The 19,017-nt window shown below is 35.7% G+C and overlaps 1 protein-coding gene across 1 annotated transcript; it reads right to left on the reverse strand.

Moving 5' to 3' along the window:
- Positions 1 to 14,817: 14,817 nt before the first annotated feature.
- Positions 14,818 to 18,476, reverse strand: LOC131643526 (uncharacterized). Its single transcript, XM_058913772.1, has one exon. It carries the CDS (start codon positions 18,263 to 18,265, stop codon positions 16,322 to 16,324), a length of 1,944 nt encoding a protein of 647 aa, XP_058769755.1. The 5' UTR covers positions 18,266 to 18,476; the 3' UTR covers positions 14,818 to 16,321.
- Between the last annotated feature and the right edge of the window lie 541 nt (positions 18,477 to 19,017).

Consider the following 19,017-nt stretch of genomic DNA (forward strand, 5'->3'; position numbering starts at 1 on the left):
TCATTATCTATTGTTATGGTGTTGAAGATAGTGTCTCTTAGATAATGGTATAGAATGAAGGGAAGATTCATCTTCTTATGAGCCATTAAATAGTACACCATGTGCTTTTGGTCTCTACTGAGGTAGTCTAAAGTGTCTGAGTAAGGTCTAGGGTTTATGCATCCCAAAATGATTTTGTGCCAAATCCTCAGATTGTCATGCAGATCAATTGCTTTGTATTCCTTTTTATCTGGAGTAAAGTTCTTGAAGATAGCACTTGTTAGGGACCAAATTGTAGTGTATTTCATATCCTTTTATTGGTCCCTTTAATCAATTTTATTTGCAAATCACACGCTTTACTCACACAAATTGCAAAAATGAAGTTATTCTCGTTGTTATGTGATTTGAGTAGATATGTCACTTTCTTTGTTAGTTTTGTAGGTTTTTTGTACTTCAGGGGTTGACCAAGGAGGATGCAAGCAGAGGTAGCAAAGAGGTGGCCAAGATACCAACAAAAGAGCCATGATCAAACCAGTTCGCGCCTCAAACATTTGTGTGCGCCGCGAACTGATGAAACAAGTGAGGTGTCCAACTCAGCTCAGTTGGCGCCGCGTCCAGCCTGTTGGCGCCGCGAACTGAGCGTGACCAAGATGGGTGTTTGGGCTTCTCAAGTCTGACTTTGGAGGCACACTTTTAAGAAAAAAACGTGAGAAAAAACAAAAGACACTTTTTGGGATATCCTATTCTATTGGTGCTGAAAGGAGGCAAAAGGAACTTCAATCATTAGTTTTTGTTTTATTAGAAAACCAAAATTGGGGTTTTTGATATAACTTAGATTTTGGGAGAGAGAGAAAAACACACTCTATATTCTGCAGAAAACAAAAGAGAGAAAAGAGGGAAAAAAGCCAGAAACGAATTTCATCATTCTTGTATGCTTGCAACTAGAGCCGTCAAAATGGGCCGAAGCCCATGGGCCGGCCCGCGGGGCCCGAAAAATGTTAGGGCTTGGGCCTAATTTTTTGAGCCCATTTTGTTTCGGGCCTTTTTGAGCTCGGCCCTAAATGGGCCAGCCCGTATGGGCTTCGGGTAGCCCATGGGCCCGATAAATAGTAAAATTTAATATTTAATTAATAAAATTTAATATTTAATGCTAATTAAAAAATTCAAATTTTTGTATTTCTTTAAAATATATTTTATAGGCAAAATACCCTTTTTCGTCCCTTAACTTTACCTCGGGGTCCATTTTGGTCCTTTAATTTTTAAAAAGTTCAAATAGACCCCTTATCTATTCAAAAGGTGGCGGGTTACGTGGCATAGGTTTTTACCAAGATCCAGAAAATATTCAAAAATTTTGTCTACACCATGGTTCGAACTGTTGACATCATAGTAAAGGAAAAGCATACTAAACCACTAGGCCAGGCTCATGTTTGTTGAACTTTATTTCCTTCTGTAACTACTTGTATGATTATTATTATTGTTATTATTATTATTATTACTATTATTATTATTACTATTATTATTATTATTATTATTATTATTATTATTAGTATTATTATTATTGTTATAAGTATTATTGTTAGTGGTAGTATTATTAGAATTGTGGAATAATAATAAATGGCTACATTATTAAATAAATAGCTGCGGAAGGAATAAAGTTCAACAAACATGAGCTTGGCCTAGTGGTTTAGCATGCTTTTCCTTTACTATGATGTCAATAGTTTGAACCATGGTGTAGACAAATTTTTTGAATATTTTCTGGATCTTGGTAACAACCTATGCCACGTAACCCGCCACGTGTATAAAACATGTACAAGTCAAACGCCACGTATACACTGTCTAACGTCCGTTTGCATCAAACAGACGGAAAGGACTAACGTGCCACCTTTTGAATAAATAAGGGGTCTATTTGAACTTTTTAAAAATTAAAGGACCAAAATGGACCCCGAGGTAAAGTTAAGGGACGAAAAAGGGTATTTTGCCTATTTTATAATAGTAAAATATAAAAACAAATTTTAATATTTTTTTAAAAATTAAGCTTAATATAATATTTTTTTTAAATTAAAGAGAATGTTTAATATATTTTTTTGGAAATGGGCTTTTTGGGCCCGGCCCGAAAAAGCCCGAGGCCCGAACAGGGCTGGGCCTGGGTAGTAAAAACGGAGCCCATATAAAAATGGGCTTTTTGGGCCCGGCCCGAAAAAGCCCGAGGCCCGCTAGGGCCTGCCCGTTTAGGGCCGGGTAGCCCGTTTGGACAGCTATACTTGCAACCATGGTGATGAGGAACTAAACACTTTTCTTTGCTAAGATTAGAGGTAGCTATTCCTCTACTCTATGTATTCCTATTGAACAATCTTGTATGTGAATCTATTTGAATGAATGTAGAATGAATCTTTTGTGTTAACACTCTTATCTTTGATTTATATTATTGTAGAAATAGGTAGTATAAATATTGCTCTAAAGATTCATTCAAATGGTTTGTAAATCCTAGACGTAGGTTTATGAAGTATTTTTCTATTTTGTATTGATAAGAAAAAGATTGTTGAAACGATGTTTTGAGTTAAGAAATTGCCAAAGGATTGTTCTAACAAGTTTCACAATTTTGACTTAGACATAAGCATTATTGAGAGGATACTAGATTATGTTCATGAAATTAGCATTCACATACTTGGTTTGAGAAGATACATGAGTTGGAATAGTGAGACCTAATCTTGGCAAAGTTTCATTTTTAATTGAGAAAATTACCTTTTACTATTTTGCTTTATATGAGAAAAAGTCAAGAAAAATTCCAAATCAACCCAAACCACTTTCAACTGTCAACTTAAAACAATCACAACTATAGAACGACGGTAATATCACCCAATCTCTATGGATACGATACAAAAATATTTGCCGAAAGATATACTTTTCAACAGCACTATAGATGGTTCTTCTTAGAAAGGTAGACTTTTCACTCATGTTATATACATTTTTCCCTTCAGCACAATTTATCCCTAAGAGATCTGAAATATATTTTTCAGTAATAACAATCTTGGAGCCCAGGACATGAGATACAATGTGAAGTTTTTCGCACTCAGCTTGTCTCTAAAAGTCCTTTACAAGTGCTTCATAGATTGGACCATGCAATATTTCAAAGTAGCTTTTCAATCCTTGAGCGTTCAACTCCTGACTTAAATCAAAGTTGTTGACAACCATGTTCTCGAAGTCAACCATATGTTCACGAAGTACTGTAAGGTTTTGAGCAGGAGTGATGCAATGAACCTGGAGATTTCTCATTGTAATATGACGTTCATCAATGGTTGGTTCAGTGGAGGAGCTGGGATAAGCAGTTGATGAAGACGCGTGAGCAGGGAAAGATGAAGGAAAAATAGTTTTGGATGTTGAAACAGCTGTAGATGATGACCCCGAGCGATTCAGACTTCTTTCATGCTTTTGAGAGAACTTAATAACATCTTGTTGTTGATGATCCATGATAGAGTAGTTGAGAAAATGTTGAAGATGATGACTTTGATGAGAAGAGTGAAGAACTCAGTGAATAGTTTAGAGAACTGAGGTTTAGGGTTTCTAAAAAATGGGAAAGTGAATAGTGAGGTTGTGTGTGTAAATCTACATACAGTATTTGAAACAATGAAAAAACAAAAGATAGTACAATCATTAGGGGTAATTAATGAAAATCATGATTTTGATTTTTAACCAATTCCAAGAAAATAAAACACTGCTCGAGTGTCATTACTTATGATTAATAATAAGTATAACTATGGTTACGCATATTAACCATGCCAAGTGACACATTTGATGTATTAGATTCTGGAAAATCAAACAATTCCTATCTGATCAAAGATGTTTATGACCGAAGACATCTTCTGATAATTGAGGTTCTGATAAAGATAAATTGACAGCAGTATATTAATTTCAAATGTAAAAGAATAACCTCTTTCATACCTTTTCACTTACCTCTTTCTTCAGAATGCGTGTTGATCCTTTCCTGAAGCATTCTGATGAGTTGGGTTCTGATGCTTGTGATGCATTCTGATTGTGCTGGCTCCTGAAGAATGTAGATGGCTTCTGATCTTTTTCTTTCTTGGAATTCTAGAGATAATTTTGCTTCTCCATCGCACCTATCAAACTCAACTTTTTCTTTTTCTATGAGCTTGTTTCTGACCACCCAAATGGTTCCAACCGCTATGATACCTCTAGGTTTCTGAACAAGATCATTATTTTACAATTTCTATTTTTCTTTTTCTTTTAGTTCTGTGAGATCAGAAGGATCAACAATAGATTCAACTAAGAGATTCTTCCACAACCTGTGTTTCTCTGTTTTAGATCCTGTAGCTTTTTTAGCTTCTACAGTATCCTTAACAACAAACACTTATTTTCTTTGGTTTCAGATCCAATAATCAATTCTTCCTGATTACCTCTGAAACCAACAAGGTCTCTAGGCCTAAGTTCTAGATGTTGGAACATTCGCCTTTCTCTTGTTGTATGTTTCAAGTAATCCTTCCTCTTGAATATCAGAATCTGAATCATTTCCTATTGTCAGAACATTCTCTTATAGGACTTCATCTGTGCTAGCTTTAGCCATGAGTGCTACTTTTCCCTGTTCTTCATCAAAATCTTCTTCTTCTGAGTCAGAGTCATCCCATGTTGCCATGAGTCCTTTCTTTGCTTTGAGCATCTTCTTAGGCTTGTTTTCTTTCCTAAGCTTTGGACAATCATTCCTGTAGTGTCCAGGTTCATTGCGCTCATAACATATAACTTCTTGTTCAGAAGTTTTTCTTTGACCAGATGATCCACTTCTATCCATTGATCTTCTTGATGCTTGAAATTTGCTCTTTCTATGTTTCTATAGTTGAGCCAATATTCTGGATATCAGAGACACATCGTCTTCACTTGAGTCTTCTTCTCCCGAGTCTTCTTCTGCTTGACACGCCTTTAATATGAGTTAATTGGTTCAGTTTTAACTGAAGGTGTGTTTGTGTTATTTTATGTACAAGAGCAATTTGGACTTTTCATTAGGGAATAAACACATGTGGCATAAATTCTGAATTAAAAATAATAAAAAACGATGTCACATATTCATTTTTAGTGATGTGGCCTAACTAACAGGGAAAGACAAATATTTTTCAAAAGTTGGGGTCATCCATGCAATTTTTTTTGTAAGGAATTTTTCAAAAGAGGCCTATATGACATGAGGAAAAATAGGTATTTACCCTAAAATAAAAACATGACTATTTTTAAGATTTCTTAAAAAACATTAGAATTCTAAAATATTATCTTGAATCTTAATAAAAAATAGCATGATTCTTGATAAAAATAGTTTATTTTTATTTATAAACAAATTTTGATTTTTTTTCAATTTTATTTAAAAATAAATAATACATGGGTTTACTCTTAAAAGATTAATTTTATTATTATCTCTTCGACACCAGTATGTGAACAACCTTCGACTTAATGCTTAATCATGTCGAACCAAGAAGTTACCTTTCGACCATACTAGAGTTTGATCCAATGGTTCAGATTCATTCTCATGTTCTCATGTAAAAATGTCATTCTCATATGATACGTCATATATATATATATATATATATATATATATATATATATATATATATATATATATATATATATATATATATATATATATATATATATATATATATATATATATATATATATATATGGGGACGACTCAAGTGAGAATACTTGGTTATTACGAGAAATGAGAACAATGAATCACGACCGTTAAATTTGATTTTAATGGACTCGATTGGTTTCTCTTTCTATGATCCTTTATATTTATTTTAAATTAACATAGAAAGAGAAACCAATCCAGTCCATTAAAATTAAATTTAATGGTCGTGATTCATTGTTCTCATTTCTCATAATAACCAAGTGTTCTCACTTGAGTCGTCCCCTATATATATATATATATATATATATATATATATATATATATATATATATATATATATATATATATATATATATATATATATATATATATATATATATATATATCAACAGCGTTTTGTTATTCGATAATTTATGACTTTTTTGTTTTCAATTGTACAAGTATTCATATTATGTGCAAATGAACAGTAAATATATAAAAATGATAAAATAGTTTTATTCTGGTTTGGTAATAGAATAAATCAAAAATATATTGTCGGTTTGAAACCGCAAATATACTCCCGATTTTCAATCAATTTTATCAACAAATGATATGCGCCAGAAATATATTATTTCCGGTTTTGAAGAAACATTTTAGGAATTGCATAAAGAATTTCCCTTAATTAAATCATTTGCTAAAACTTTTTCTAGCCAACAACTATTTATCTAGTCTAGACACAAATGCGCCCGATACCGAGGGTTGCTCATACACCTCCTCCTGGTATTGTATTAATTTACTTTGATTTAGAAAATCACTTAGTGCCATAAATTTACTTTGGTAGCCAAATCATCATTTAACACTTAGATACAATGTTGATATTTGACATAATTTTGACTATATTTTATCATTTTTTATTCATCTCCAAACTATAGTTCAATTTCAAATTAACAAATGAGACCAAAGAATTATGCAATTTTGTTTAGATTTAGATGGAATACAATTTTGTTTAGATTTAGTTGGAATATAATTCATTTACCACAACAAATAAGGTACACCACTTGATCGTGTATTGATAATTTTCCAATTTTGTTTAGCTTTAATCTTCTTTTTCTTGTGTATGCAGGTGGCTGTGTTGTTTTTCCTCGTGTGGTTGCACCCATACCAGGTTATGTTATAGATGAGTTATTTTTCCTTTTATATTTCTTTGGCTTGTGTCTTGAATGATATGGATTTCATGCTTCTTGTATGTTTGACCTCATGCAAAAATGACTGTTTTGGAAAAGTCATTTGAGGATGGATTTAGTGTAACACCCCACACATATATGTCTAGAATAATATGCATAAAGTATCATAAATGGTTCATAAGACAACAAATACATAATGTTTTGCAGCGGAAAGTAGAAGTACATGAGTACATAAGCCGAATGTTCCATGGCCAAAACATAAGTACATCATCATATCAGTACATGTCCAAAATACAACAGACGATAAGCACGATAAGAACTAAAAGAAATATCCAAGCATCGCCAAGAGATCTAATCCATCTTTCCCTTACCGCGATCTTGCCTCGAACCACCTGAAAAAAATATAATTGGAATGGAATGAGATTACTAAATCCCAGTGAGTCCGCCTATCCTATTAGTCCGCTCGGATCTAAAGGGAACATACAATCAAACGGATCCGCCGTGGATCCGTGGTTTTCCTCACGGCCAGGTACAAATACACAACAAGGACAATATCACCAATGGAAGTCCCGTGGCTAACCAATGAGATATCATTAAGCACATAAACAACACACAAGTATGATGTTGCTAGTACAACCACGTCACCGTGATTGTACCAGCCCACCGGTGAGGACCTAATGATATTGCCTATGAGGCATCACTAGGGGCGAATAAACAAGTGATCTTACCAACGTGGTATCACTATCTCACCGTACCAACATCCGATGTTTTCCTACTAGAGGAAATGCCTTCTTCAGTACATGATGGGTATACACCAGATCATTCCCATCAAGCACTAGCATTTCCTTGGTAACACGATGAGTATACACCAGATCATTCCCATCGAGTATCCACATATCCCATACCGATCAATGAGTATACACCAGATCATTCCCATTGAGATCGGTGAATATGCCCAGCTGTCCCTCCCCACCAATGAGTATACACCAGATCATTCCCACGTGGAGGGGGACATAAAGATGACGACATATGCAACGACATAACACAGCCATCAAGAATAAAGAAGAAAACTCGGCCTAGATACATATGCTTCACATGTTATCAGTGTCGCACTTAACAGAAAGTATGTCAGATATATCAAAAAATAATATTCAAGCACCTAGGCTAATTTTCCTAGATAGTACACTTAAATAGCTTTCTAACGGTATATGGTACGCGTCGAACGGACGCACGAAACGGGAGATATGAATTTCCCAAGATTGCTGAATTTCCACCCTGCGCCCAGGGTAATCGGTTACTGGTCCCAGAGTAACCGATTACTGGCTTCAAAAATGCCCATCCACGCCAAATTACACAGGGTAATCGGTTACCCAGGTCCCAGTAACCGATTACTCTGATGCAGAATCAATTTTCTGCGTTTTAGAAGCCCTAAACCAGTCCCAAACAACCTATAGATGATCCCCTACACTTGTATAACAGTCCAAACGAAATTGCATCACATAATTGCAAATAGAAACATTAGCATACAAAGAATAGGGCAAAACAAACAGATTTAGCATCATTGATCAACACTTCACTCATAATCCCTAAACCCCAATTGAACCCTTACATGCAAAACCCCCAAGGTCACTAACTATGGACTCACCTTAGAGTTAGAGAAGATGATGACAGAGCTGAAAGCAAGATGATGATGATGGTAATAAGAGCAAGATTGGGACAGAACTGGTTGCATGCAAGGATGAAGCTTGGGCTGAGTTTTGGGACTCTTCTTCCTCTCCCTCTCTTTCCACGCTTCCCTCTCTTTCTCCTCTTCTTGCAAAATTCTGGTTTTTGATTCAAATGGTTAGGGACAAGAAAAGGGCCAAACAAGTCTTAATTCTCACTTAAGTGGGAAATGTCCGTAATACCCTCATTCTCACTAATTGACATGGTTTATGTAATGGACCTATTAGTAAGAATGTGTATCATATTTGTCCATTTCTCATTGCAAATTTTAATTTAGAATTTGTAATTGGACAATTACAATACCGGGTATTACATTTAGTGTCGCATGATGGTGCAATTCTCATTCTTTAGATTAATCTAACGGTAATCACCAAATCAATGAATAAACATTTCAAAATTAACGAAAATCCTCAAATCCTCAAATCCAAAAATCACCATCTTCAATTAATTCATCGGTATTATATGAGTGTTACTCCTCATCATATTCAATTACATTTCATAATTTTTTTCTTCAAAAATCCTTAAATCAACGAATTAATTCACAAATTATATACCGTTGGAATCCAAATTTCACCACAATTTCAAATATGTATTTAAAATTGCAAAACAAACTGTGAATATGACAAATCGAAGAAAAAAAATGACGTGTAACATGAATACAGACATGCTCGATCCGGCTTGGTTATGAGATTTTATGAAAAACTAATTATAGAATCGCATTTATGGTGAAATTCCGCTTCTAATAGATTATTCATTTGCTTGAAACAATTAAGAATCATGATTTTACCATTTTTTTGTTATTGAGTTCTTGAGAGTTCTTGAATAGATTTTCCGAAAATCTTAATTAAATGTGTTTTTATGCCATTAATGATTGATATAAAGATTTAGAAAATTTCTTTAGCCACCTCCCTATGGGGGTCACCCCCAGCGAAAAACCAAAACTACCCCTGCTTCGGAAATGAACTTCCGAAGTTATTTTTTTTTGAATTTTTTTTGACTTCGGAAATGAATCTCCGAAAATGTCAAAACCGTTAATATTTTCGGAAGTTCATTTCCGAAAAGATTTCTGCATATACAAATTTCCCTCCTTCACTATTTCATCATTTTTCTCCAACACTTTTCCAAACCCTCTCCAAAACCCAATCAATCTCCATCCTTTTTTCGTCCTAAAATCAAGTTTCAAACCGTTGATCACGTTAAAGGGAGCATAAAAAGCTACAATTTCAGGTAAACATCACTTATTTCATTCCCTATTTCACTACATTGATTCAACAAAATTCTGCTGAAAACTGATAAAATTCGGAAGTTCATTTCCGAAATATATTACCTAACATATTTCGGAAATGAACTTCCGAAAATAGGCCTGGCAGTAAAAAAAAAACAGTTTTGGCCAACTTTTGATAATTTATTCATTTGTTAGGTATGGTGCATCCGGACAACAATGTGCAAGACGATGGAGTATTAGTTCCAGAAATTGTCAACGATAATAACGATCCGGTTATTGACGTTACTCCTATGATCAATGCGGTCGATGTTCGGCAACATTTTACAATTGATCGGAGCTTCGGCGGTCGCGAACAATTGCTTGATTGTGTTCGGAAGGAAGCTAACAAACATGGATTTGGAATTGTTATTTTAAGGTCGGACAACAGAAATAGTAAGCGGAAAGCTTTCGTTGTTTTGAATTGCGAACGGGGTGGTAGTTATGTACAATCAAACCGGGTGCTAAAACACGAGGACACGGGCTCGAGAAAGTGCGGGTGTCCGTTTAAGTTGCGTGCTACTCGGAGGGTTGATGATTTGTGGCGGTTAACCGTAATTTGTGGAATTCATAATCATGCCTTGGATGTCAAGTTACACGGACATCCAATGGCGTGTCGTTTGTCCCGCGAAGAGAGGAATGTGATATCGGACTTAACGATAGTCAAAGTGGCGCCTCGCAACATACTTGCCGATTTGAAGCGTAAGAAACCGGATAGCGTTTCAAATATCAAGCAAGTTTACAATGAACGACACAATCTCAAAGTGTTGAATATGGGTCCTCGGTCGGAAATGCAACAACTTTTGAAACTACTAGGCGATAACAAATATGTTTCAAGCTTCCGAACCTCCGAGGATAAAATTACGGTGCGTGATATTTTTTGGACTCATCCCGAAAGTATCAAATTATTCAACACATTTCCAACCGTTCTTGTGATGGATTCGACGTACAAGACCAACAAGTATAGGCTTCCGCTTCTAGAGATAGTCGGTGTTACCTCGACGGACAAGACTTATTCGGTGGGGTTTGCTTTTTTGGAGTGTGAAAAAGAAGACAACTTTACGTGGGCCTTGGGAATTTGCAAGTCTTTATTAGTTGATCAAGCGGTTATACCAAACGTCATTGTCACCGATCGGGACAATGCTTTGATGAATGTGGTCGATACCGTCTTCCCGACATCTACCGCTTTACTTTGCCGGTATCACATAACTTTCAACGTGAGAAGCAAGTTGAAACCCGCGGTTGGGACAAAAGATAGGCCGGATGAAAACGGTAAAGTTGTTAAAGCCGGTGTTGTGGTTGATAGGATAATGGCGGCATGGAGGGAAATTTTGGATGCCTACTCCGAAGACGTGTATACCGAGAAATTGGTACACTTTAGGTCGTTGTGTGGTTCCCTTAAGACTTTTTGTCATTATGTCGAATCCACCATTCTTGATAAAGTTAGAGAAAAAGTCGTGTGCGCTTGGACAAATCGAGTTAGACATCTTGGTTGCACCACGACTAACCGAGTTGAATCCGCACATGCGGTCTTCAAGAGGTGGTTGGGTGATAGCAAGGGAGATTTGTGTCGGGGATGGGACACCGTGAACCAAATGCTTGAAAATCAACACAATGAAATTCAAACATCGTTCGGTCGGAGCAAGACGGTTATGGAACACCGGATTAAAGGGCAAATTCTATTCTCCCAATTGATTTACAACATATCTCGAACGGGTTTGAATTTTTTGTTTCATGAAGCTAAGCGGTCGGAGACCACGGGGCCGGATAGTTCATTATGTGGGTGCACGATTAGAAAGACATACGGCCTACCATGTGCTTGTATACTTGCAAAAAAAAAGAATTTGAATTCACCCATACGCATGGATGAGGTAGCCGACCATTGGAAGAAACTTCGTTTTGATGATTTTGACCCGCCGGATGAAAATGACTCCAAAATCACCATCTCCGACGAGTTGGAAGTGATATTGGAGAAGTTTGCTAAAGCGGACGACACAACAAAAATGCATATAAAAGAACAATTGCGAAAGATCGCATTTCCGGAGACCACCGATTTGAAACCGCCATCTCAACCGGTTAAGACTAAAGGTGCACCGAAAAAGTCCAAAATTACACAAGATGACACATCAACAAAACGATCTCCTTCCTACTTTGAACATGTTGATGCATCGTTCCCGGAAATTCATGAGACACCTAAGTCCAAGTGTAGTGGTAATAATGGTGCCCGTATTTCGAAGCCACCTCGCACACCGCCGATAAAAAAATCACCCATTGTCTACATTGATGAGATGCCACTTTTTATGCACAAATATATCGATAACATCGTTGATGTTGGAGGCGACGGAAATTGTGGATATCGGGCCGTTGCGGGTTTGCTCGGTAAAGGGGAAAATAATCACACTTTAGTCCGACGGGAACTTCTTGCGGAGTTGACTTCGTATCGGGACATCTACGGCCGACTATATGAAAATCAAGAAAAGTTTGCAAAAATCCATGATTCACTTGTTCCACCACTTACCGGTATCGCTCCGGTCTCGAAGTGGATGTCATTCCCCGATATGGGTCATCTCATAACAAGTGCATATGATATTGTATGCGTCGATTTGACGAGGTTTGGACTATGTGAGACTTTCTTTCCACTTCATAGTCGACCGCCATTGGACTCGTCGGGCCGAATCATATGCATCGGGTATCTATGATCGCGGCACTTCGTCCAAGTGTTTTTGAAACCGGGGTGTCCTATACCGGCTACTTGTTGTCAATGGACCGCACATCGTTCAAATGAGGCAGAGACTTGCCGGATCCTTTTGTTTCAAGAATGGCGGAGTTTGAAGAAATGATGAGCCAAGAGCGCGAGCAAAATAGAGAGCGGTCGAAGAATGAGCCTATTTTGGACTTAGGATCCACCGATTGGTTCAGTGAATTTTAGTTTGTTCCGGATCGTTTTTTTGTATGTATTGTTGTTTATCATGTAAAATCGGACCGATTCAATACATTTATAATATAATTATGTTTTATGACTTGCTTGTCTAATTTATGGTTAATGTCAATTCCATATGTTCAATTTAGACAACACACTAAGCAATCAACAAAATGCAAAATTTATGTCTGTTTCTGCATAATTCGGAAATGAACTTCCGAAATATGCTAGTCTGCCTCCTATTTTTGGAAGTTCATTTCCGAAATGTCCCCTGAGGCAGGATAAGGTTTGTTAGGCCATCAATGCTCCAATAAGTCTATAAATACACACTCTTCTTCATCCTCTTCACACCACAAAACACAAATGACACAAACCTACCCCCACCTAGCATTCGTCTACTTTGAAACCGGCTACCCGATGCCGTTCCAATTTCGCTTCTCGCGCGACACGCCGTTTGCGGAGTTGATACCGTCGCTTAACACGCTTTTGCACTATCCCGAGAATCGAAAGGTTGTCAAGCTCGAGTACCGCTCGCCATCGCTTAACGACGAGGGAGGCATTATGTTCACACCTTTTGAGATCAAGAACGACGAAGATTTGGCGGTTTTGTGGACAACGTTCGACCGATTTTCTTCGAAAGGCCCGATCGAGTTGGACGCGAAAATTCAAAGATCGGCGGACGACGTTATCAAAATGTTGACTCATCCCCACCTACCTGTGATCAACAACATGTAACTTTAATTATATGTAATATTATCGTTGTAATCTTCACCCGATTAAATAAAGCGAATTGTTGTTGTTTTTCATTTTCTTCTGTCCAGACATATTTTCGGAAGTACATTTCCGAATTCCCCCAAGGGGGGTGCGTTCGGAGATGAACTTCCGAAACACCACATTTTCTGAAAAAGTAACTTTATTTCGGAGATGCATCTCCGAAATCAATATTTTATATTAAAAAAAACACGTTTTCGGAGATACATTTCCGAAAACACCTTTTTTAAGAAAAAAAGTACAGTTTCGGAAATGAACTTCCGAAACAAGGGGTATTGTGGTAAATTCACCAGGGGTGGGCAAGAAGGTTAGGAGGTGGGTGAAGAAATTTCCAAGATTTATGGATGTACAAGATGAAAATTAAATATTTTGATCCATGGAGTACTCATAAGGCACAGAGTAATGAGTGTGCACCATATAATTTTACGTGACATTGACTAAGTCAACACTATTGTTTGATTGGCCAAATTTATTACTTCAAAAAAAATTAATTTGATGACTTTGCCTTAAAATTTTCCATCATTGAATCAAAATGCACAACTCATACTATTAAGGATGAAAGTTGACTAAAAAATGAAAAAATAAATGAAAAATGAGATTAAAAGGTAAGTACATTGGGAATTAAGGGCATTGTAGAAGTGCTTTACCACTAAACATATACTATTCCGGCATGATTTATAAGCAAAAATTCTTTTTTTTTATATTTATTGAGTAATGAATATATCTAATCTACATAATAGATAAAACACATTTATTATTCAATAAACTTAAAAAGAGAATCTTTTTTATTTATAAATAAATAAGGGCGGAGGGAGTAAGTGTTAAAGAAACACTTTTGCTTGGATATATTTGTTGACAAATTTATTTGGAGGCGTATTATATATCCCAACAACTATACAATCATCTCACGTTTTTTTCACTTTCTACTTATTTTCATTTCTTTAACATTTTTTTCTCATATTTTTTCTTTCTACTTTCTTTTATCATTTAATAAACAAACAAGTAGTGTTCTACGTCAAATAACATAGTTGGAAATGCATATCCGGTATCCCAATTTTAAACAAGTTTTTTTGTTTTTTTTATAATTTTTTTGGTATCCGGTATCCAAATATTAGAAGTAGTCGTGACTTTTCACAGGAGTGTAATAGCAATGGAGGGAGTAAACTTTTTTTAAAGTGATTAAAACATTAATAAAAAAATTAAAATATTTAAGCCTTATTTATTTATTTATTTATTTTTTCTTTATACCACCAATTTAGTCGGATTCTCTTTATTTGAATAAAACATATGCTTATCTTTATTTGTGGGGGAAAAATGCAACCATGCATTTAATGCACATCGAAGACAAATGTGAATGAGAATTTGCTTGGGCCAAATTTCTTTGGCTGGACAACCAACCACATGCACTGGGTCCAACAATCTTGTGCTGAATATTCTACTATTGCGACGTTACACAATTTTATATGGTACGCTCTTTGATTTTTTTTTCCATACATTTTCTTTTTTGTGTGATAATAATATTAGCTGGTGTGTAGACATTTTGTGCAAAACACTATTGTTCACGCTTATTGCATTTTTGGGAACAAAATTGATGCCGACAAGGTGTTTGATATTATGCTTGTGAGACTTGTACTTGAGTCTCTTGGACTGGTTTGGGAACCGGGTGGGTATGTGAAGGCAGGCTTGTACAAATATGTCATTGAAACGTTAGTTAGCATATACTTGGGGCTTTTTTGGGTATTGGGTTATTTTAATTTGGGGAATTTGTTGGGTCTTATTTGTTTGCATTCAACTAGAAAAATCGGATTTGTTGAATTTATCTTCTTAATTGCCGGCATTTTCAAGCGCTTAGACATTTCTGAACAATGCAAGTCTTTAAACAAACAATGTTAAGATGTCAATGTTCAAGTCAAAAGAAGAAGAGCAAAGAATTAAGGGTGTTTCAAAGTCAAATTCCTTATTGTCTATTGCCTAATTTACTAGTAGAGTTTTTTTGTGTGTCTTATTTCTCCTGTTTTTTTTTTTTTGACTGGTACATACAAACCTAGAACAAATATTTGTTTACTTGCAAAATAACTTTGCATAATAACTGTTTTGCGCCGTCTAGAGGGTCCAATTACTACAACCCAAATGGCAAAACAGCTCACCCGTACCGCATGCCGAACATGTGCATTATCATTGACGAAAAAGGAGGTAATCTCAAATCCAAGATCAATTAGAAGGATACCCGCATCTCGCGCGAGGTGAATAAACTAGCTGTTATAACCGTCCTACTATATGAAAGGAAGAATGCACCATTTCTCAGATCATTTGAATTCAAATTTCATTCACCGCACGTTACTCTCACACTGACTTGAGTGTTGGAGTGCTAACCTTGCAGGTCGCCTCTCCTCTACCGTACCAGAAGCTCGAGTCCACCGTTGTGATCAACATCCATCGTTCATCGATCAATTCTGATTCCCACGCGGAACAATAACCATAGAATTTCGGTGGGCACCAATACACTACAACATTGATTCAACCCTCCTTATGTTGTGTTAACAGAACTGGTATGACTTTATCCTTATATGAGTTATATAATATACTAATAGAGTATTGAAACTTGATTTCTTTCTTCTTGAAAAAGATTGAATATTCAATTTGTGAAGGTACTAAATGTGTATCCAAGAATAAGACATATGAAACAAGTAAAAGTAAATAATTGAACTGATAAATTAATGTCTAATAATTCGTGAACTCATCAAACAAATGAGTGACTAAGTTGATAATTTTTCTTGTAGAATCAACATAAAATCTTCATCATCCAAGTTTACACTTTTTTGAGTTTTCTATAATAAAAAAACCAGGAAGAATAAATCAAAATTTACTTACAATTAAACTTCAATTGTTTTCTGATTAAGAGCAGTATACCTCCACCTCTCCTTCTCCACAAAATCTGCATCAAGGAACCGAGCAACAAAAGTCCATAGTTTATAGACATCTTCAAAATTAGCCAAGAAGCTTAATGCAGCAGTAACCACTGTCACTCCCAAGTTATTATCCCTATCTTTCTTCTTGTTCGTCGATACTTTCTCGCCTTTTCCTTCTTTACTCTGTAGGACTCTTCCTTTCTCTTCCGAATACTTATCTGCAAACGAAATGTGATGCAGAAATCCATAGCTGACAGATATATTGTTTCTATCAGCAAGTTTTTGTACTAAAACAGGCTCAACTTTTTCTCCTTTCCAATCATAAACATTGAAAGCCAAAGCAGGTCCTCTATCAAATCTTATCTTAGGACCATAGATCTTTACTAGTGGAACTCCTTCATCATTAGGGTGCTTTAGCTTCAGTAATGAGTTCACAAGCCAGTTTATCAGGTACCTTCCTCGGTTGGTTATCAGTGTCAATCCTAAAGAATCCACTTGATCCAAACACCTGCATTCAACGGCAAAGCTCCCATTTTTACTATCTTCTGCAGTCTTAATTTGATTGTTCTCAGTTCCCGAACCTTCTGGAGCTTTTGGATCTGCTTCAACTTTAACAAATTGCGGAGTTTGCATCCTTCCAGAGAAAGAAATCAAAGAAGATAATTCTTGATCTTGTAAGATAGATGGTGACTTTTTTGGATCAACTTCTACTTGATTATTATGACTAGAAGAAGAATAATTTTCCGATAGATTATTCAGAAGATTTCCCTCGGGTACAAGGTTGACAATTCCTGCACAAGAGGAAGATTCAAGAAGTGAAATAGAAGATTTCTTGACAAAAAGGCAACCAAAACCAGATGGATTTTCTCCAAAAACTTTGTAGAATGAACAAATGAGAAAATCTGGTTGAAAGAGAGAGAGACCAAAGCTGTCCATATCTTTTGGTCCTAATGCACAAGCATCAATCAAAACGTGCCAACCATTCTCTTGAGCTGTTCTCATCCATTGATAAGGATATCTTGCTCCTGTCACCCTTGAATGAAGTGGGAATACAAAAAGACCACTTTTTTTGTTTTTCTTCTTCTTATTGTTATCACTAACAATAATCTTTTTCAATTTTGTTGATTGAATCCTTAGTCTTGGCCATGAGAATTCAGCAGACATTGATTTCGCTCCTCTTTTCTCCGAAGAGCCAACCATTGCTTCCACTGCTTCACTTTCGTAGTCATAAACTGTGAGAAGCTTCTTACAAGATTGAAATGGATATGAATCTGCTACAAGTTTGAAAGCCGATGTTCTATTTGCTGTGAAAACCATGAAATAATCATTTTCAGAAATGTTGAGAAACTTCATTATCCTTGTCCTCATTGAAGACTCGAATTCCGACTCATTTCCTCCATGAAGCAATAAAGTCTTCAAATTTCCTGTTTTGTAGGAGATACTAAAAAAGGGTATATCAGAATATTGCAGTGGAGATTGAGGTGCTGAAGTTGAAGGAGAAGAAAGTTGAGTTTTTGAAGCATCATGTTGTTGACGTTGAAAGTAAGAGAAAAGACCAATACCAATATAATCAAGACAAGATTGATTTAAGAAAGAGAGATGATAATACTCTTTGGCTCTCAAACTGTCAATTTTCTCAGTCTCAGAGAATTGAGGATAAACTTTGTTGAATTCAGTGTATGATTCATGGAGTGATGGAAGAGATTCATGGTTTGTGAATTTCGTGTTTGGAAAAATAGAGGATGATGTCGTTGCTGCAAAGGTTTGTCGACACTGCGAAGAACTGTTTCTGGGTTTGGTAACTGTGTTGTTGCTGTGAGAAAGTAGTGAAGAATTGATGAACAATAAGTTTGGACAACAACCTTGAGATGTTTGAGAGACCTCTTTTTTGTTAAGTGCTGTCTGCATTTTCGATTTTTGTTGTTTGCACTCAAAGACAATTTTTGTTTTTATATACCAGTTTGACTGTTTTGTTCTCTTGGATTTATTGATACTTTCTCTGTGAGAAACTTACATAGAGAATATTACAAGAAATCTTTGTTGGTGTTAGTTTATTCATAAATAAATAAGTGGCTTAAAATATGTTTATTAAGTCTTTATAAATTATTATAGTTGTGTGTCTGGTTTTGAGTGGCTGTTACTGAATTGTATGAACATGTTGACAAGGTCAGGTAACATAATTTGGACTATGTCTTTCATAGTTAGTTTGTTGTTTTGGAATGTGCCCCACAGGCCAAACTCACTGTGTGATTTGTGTTGTAAATTGTAATGATTTCGTTACACGTTGTAAAGAAGAAAATAGAGAAAAAAGCATTTATTGTTGCACCTAATTAAAGAAAGTGATGAATAATTAAGTTTAGCTTTATAGGAATGGTAATCTTGACAATATTAGTTTGGTTTAAGGAATAGTGTAAGTCTAATATAAAACTGGTTTGTAAAGTGATGATTGGCTCGGTGGAAACCAGATAGTAAATGATTCAATGGATTTTAAACGAAGATTTGATATTATATTAGACATGTAATCGGGTTTAATTCAATCATACAAAACCGATTTATAAGGTAATGATTGTCAGTACTTATAAACATAGGTTTGGACTAAATATTTGTCTATGTTACATTTGTTTGTGTGTTTGGAACTAGGAGTAACTTTGGAAAAAGGT

Source organism: Vicia villosa, linkage group LG1 (assembly GCF_029867415.1).
Source record: "Vicia villosa cultivar HV-30 ecotype Madison, WI linkage group LG1, Vvil1.0, whole genome shotgun sequence".
In the NCBI taxonomy this organism is placed as follows: Eukaryota; Viridiplantae; Streptophyta; class Magnoliopsida; order Fabales; family Fabaceae; genus Vicia; species Vicia villosa.

Excerpts from the sequence above, each read along its gene's own strand:
- LOC131643526 (XM_058913772.1), bottom strand. The coding sequence starts at position 18,265 with ATGCAGACAGCACTTAACAAAAAAGAGGTCTCTCAAACATCTCAAGGT.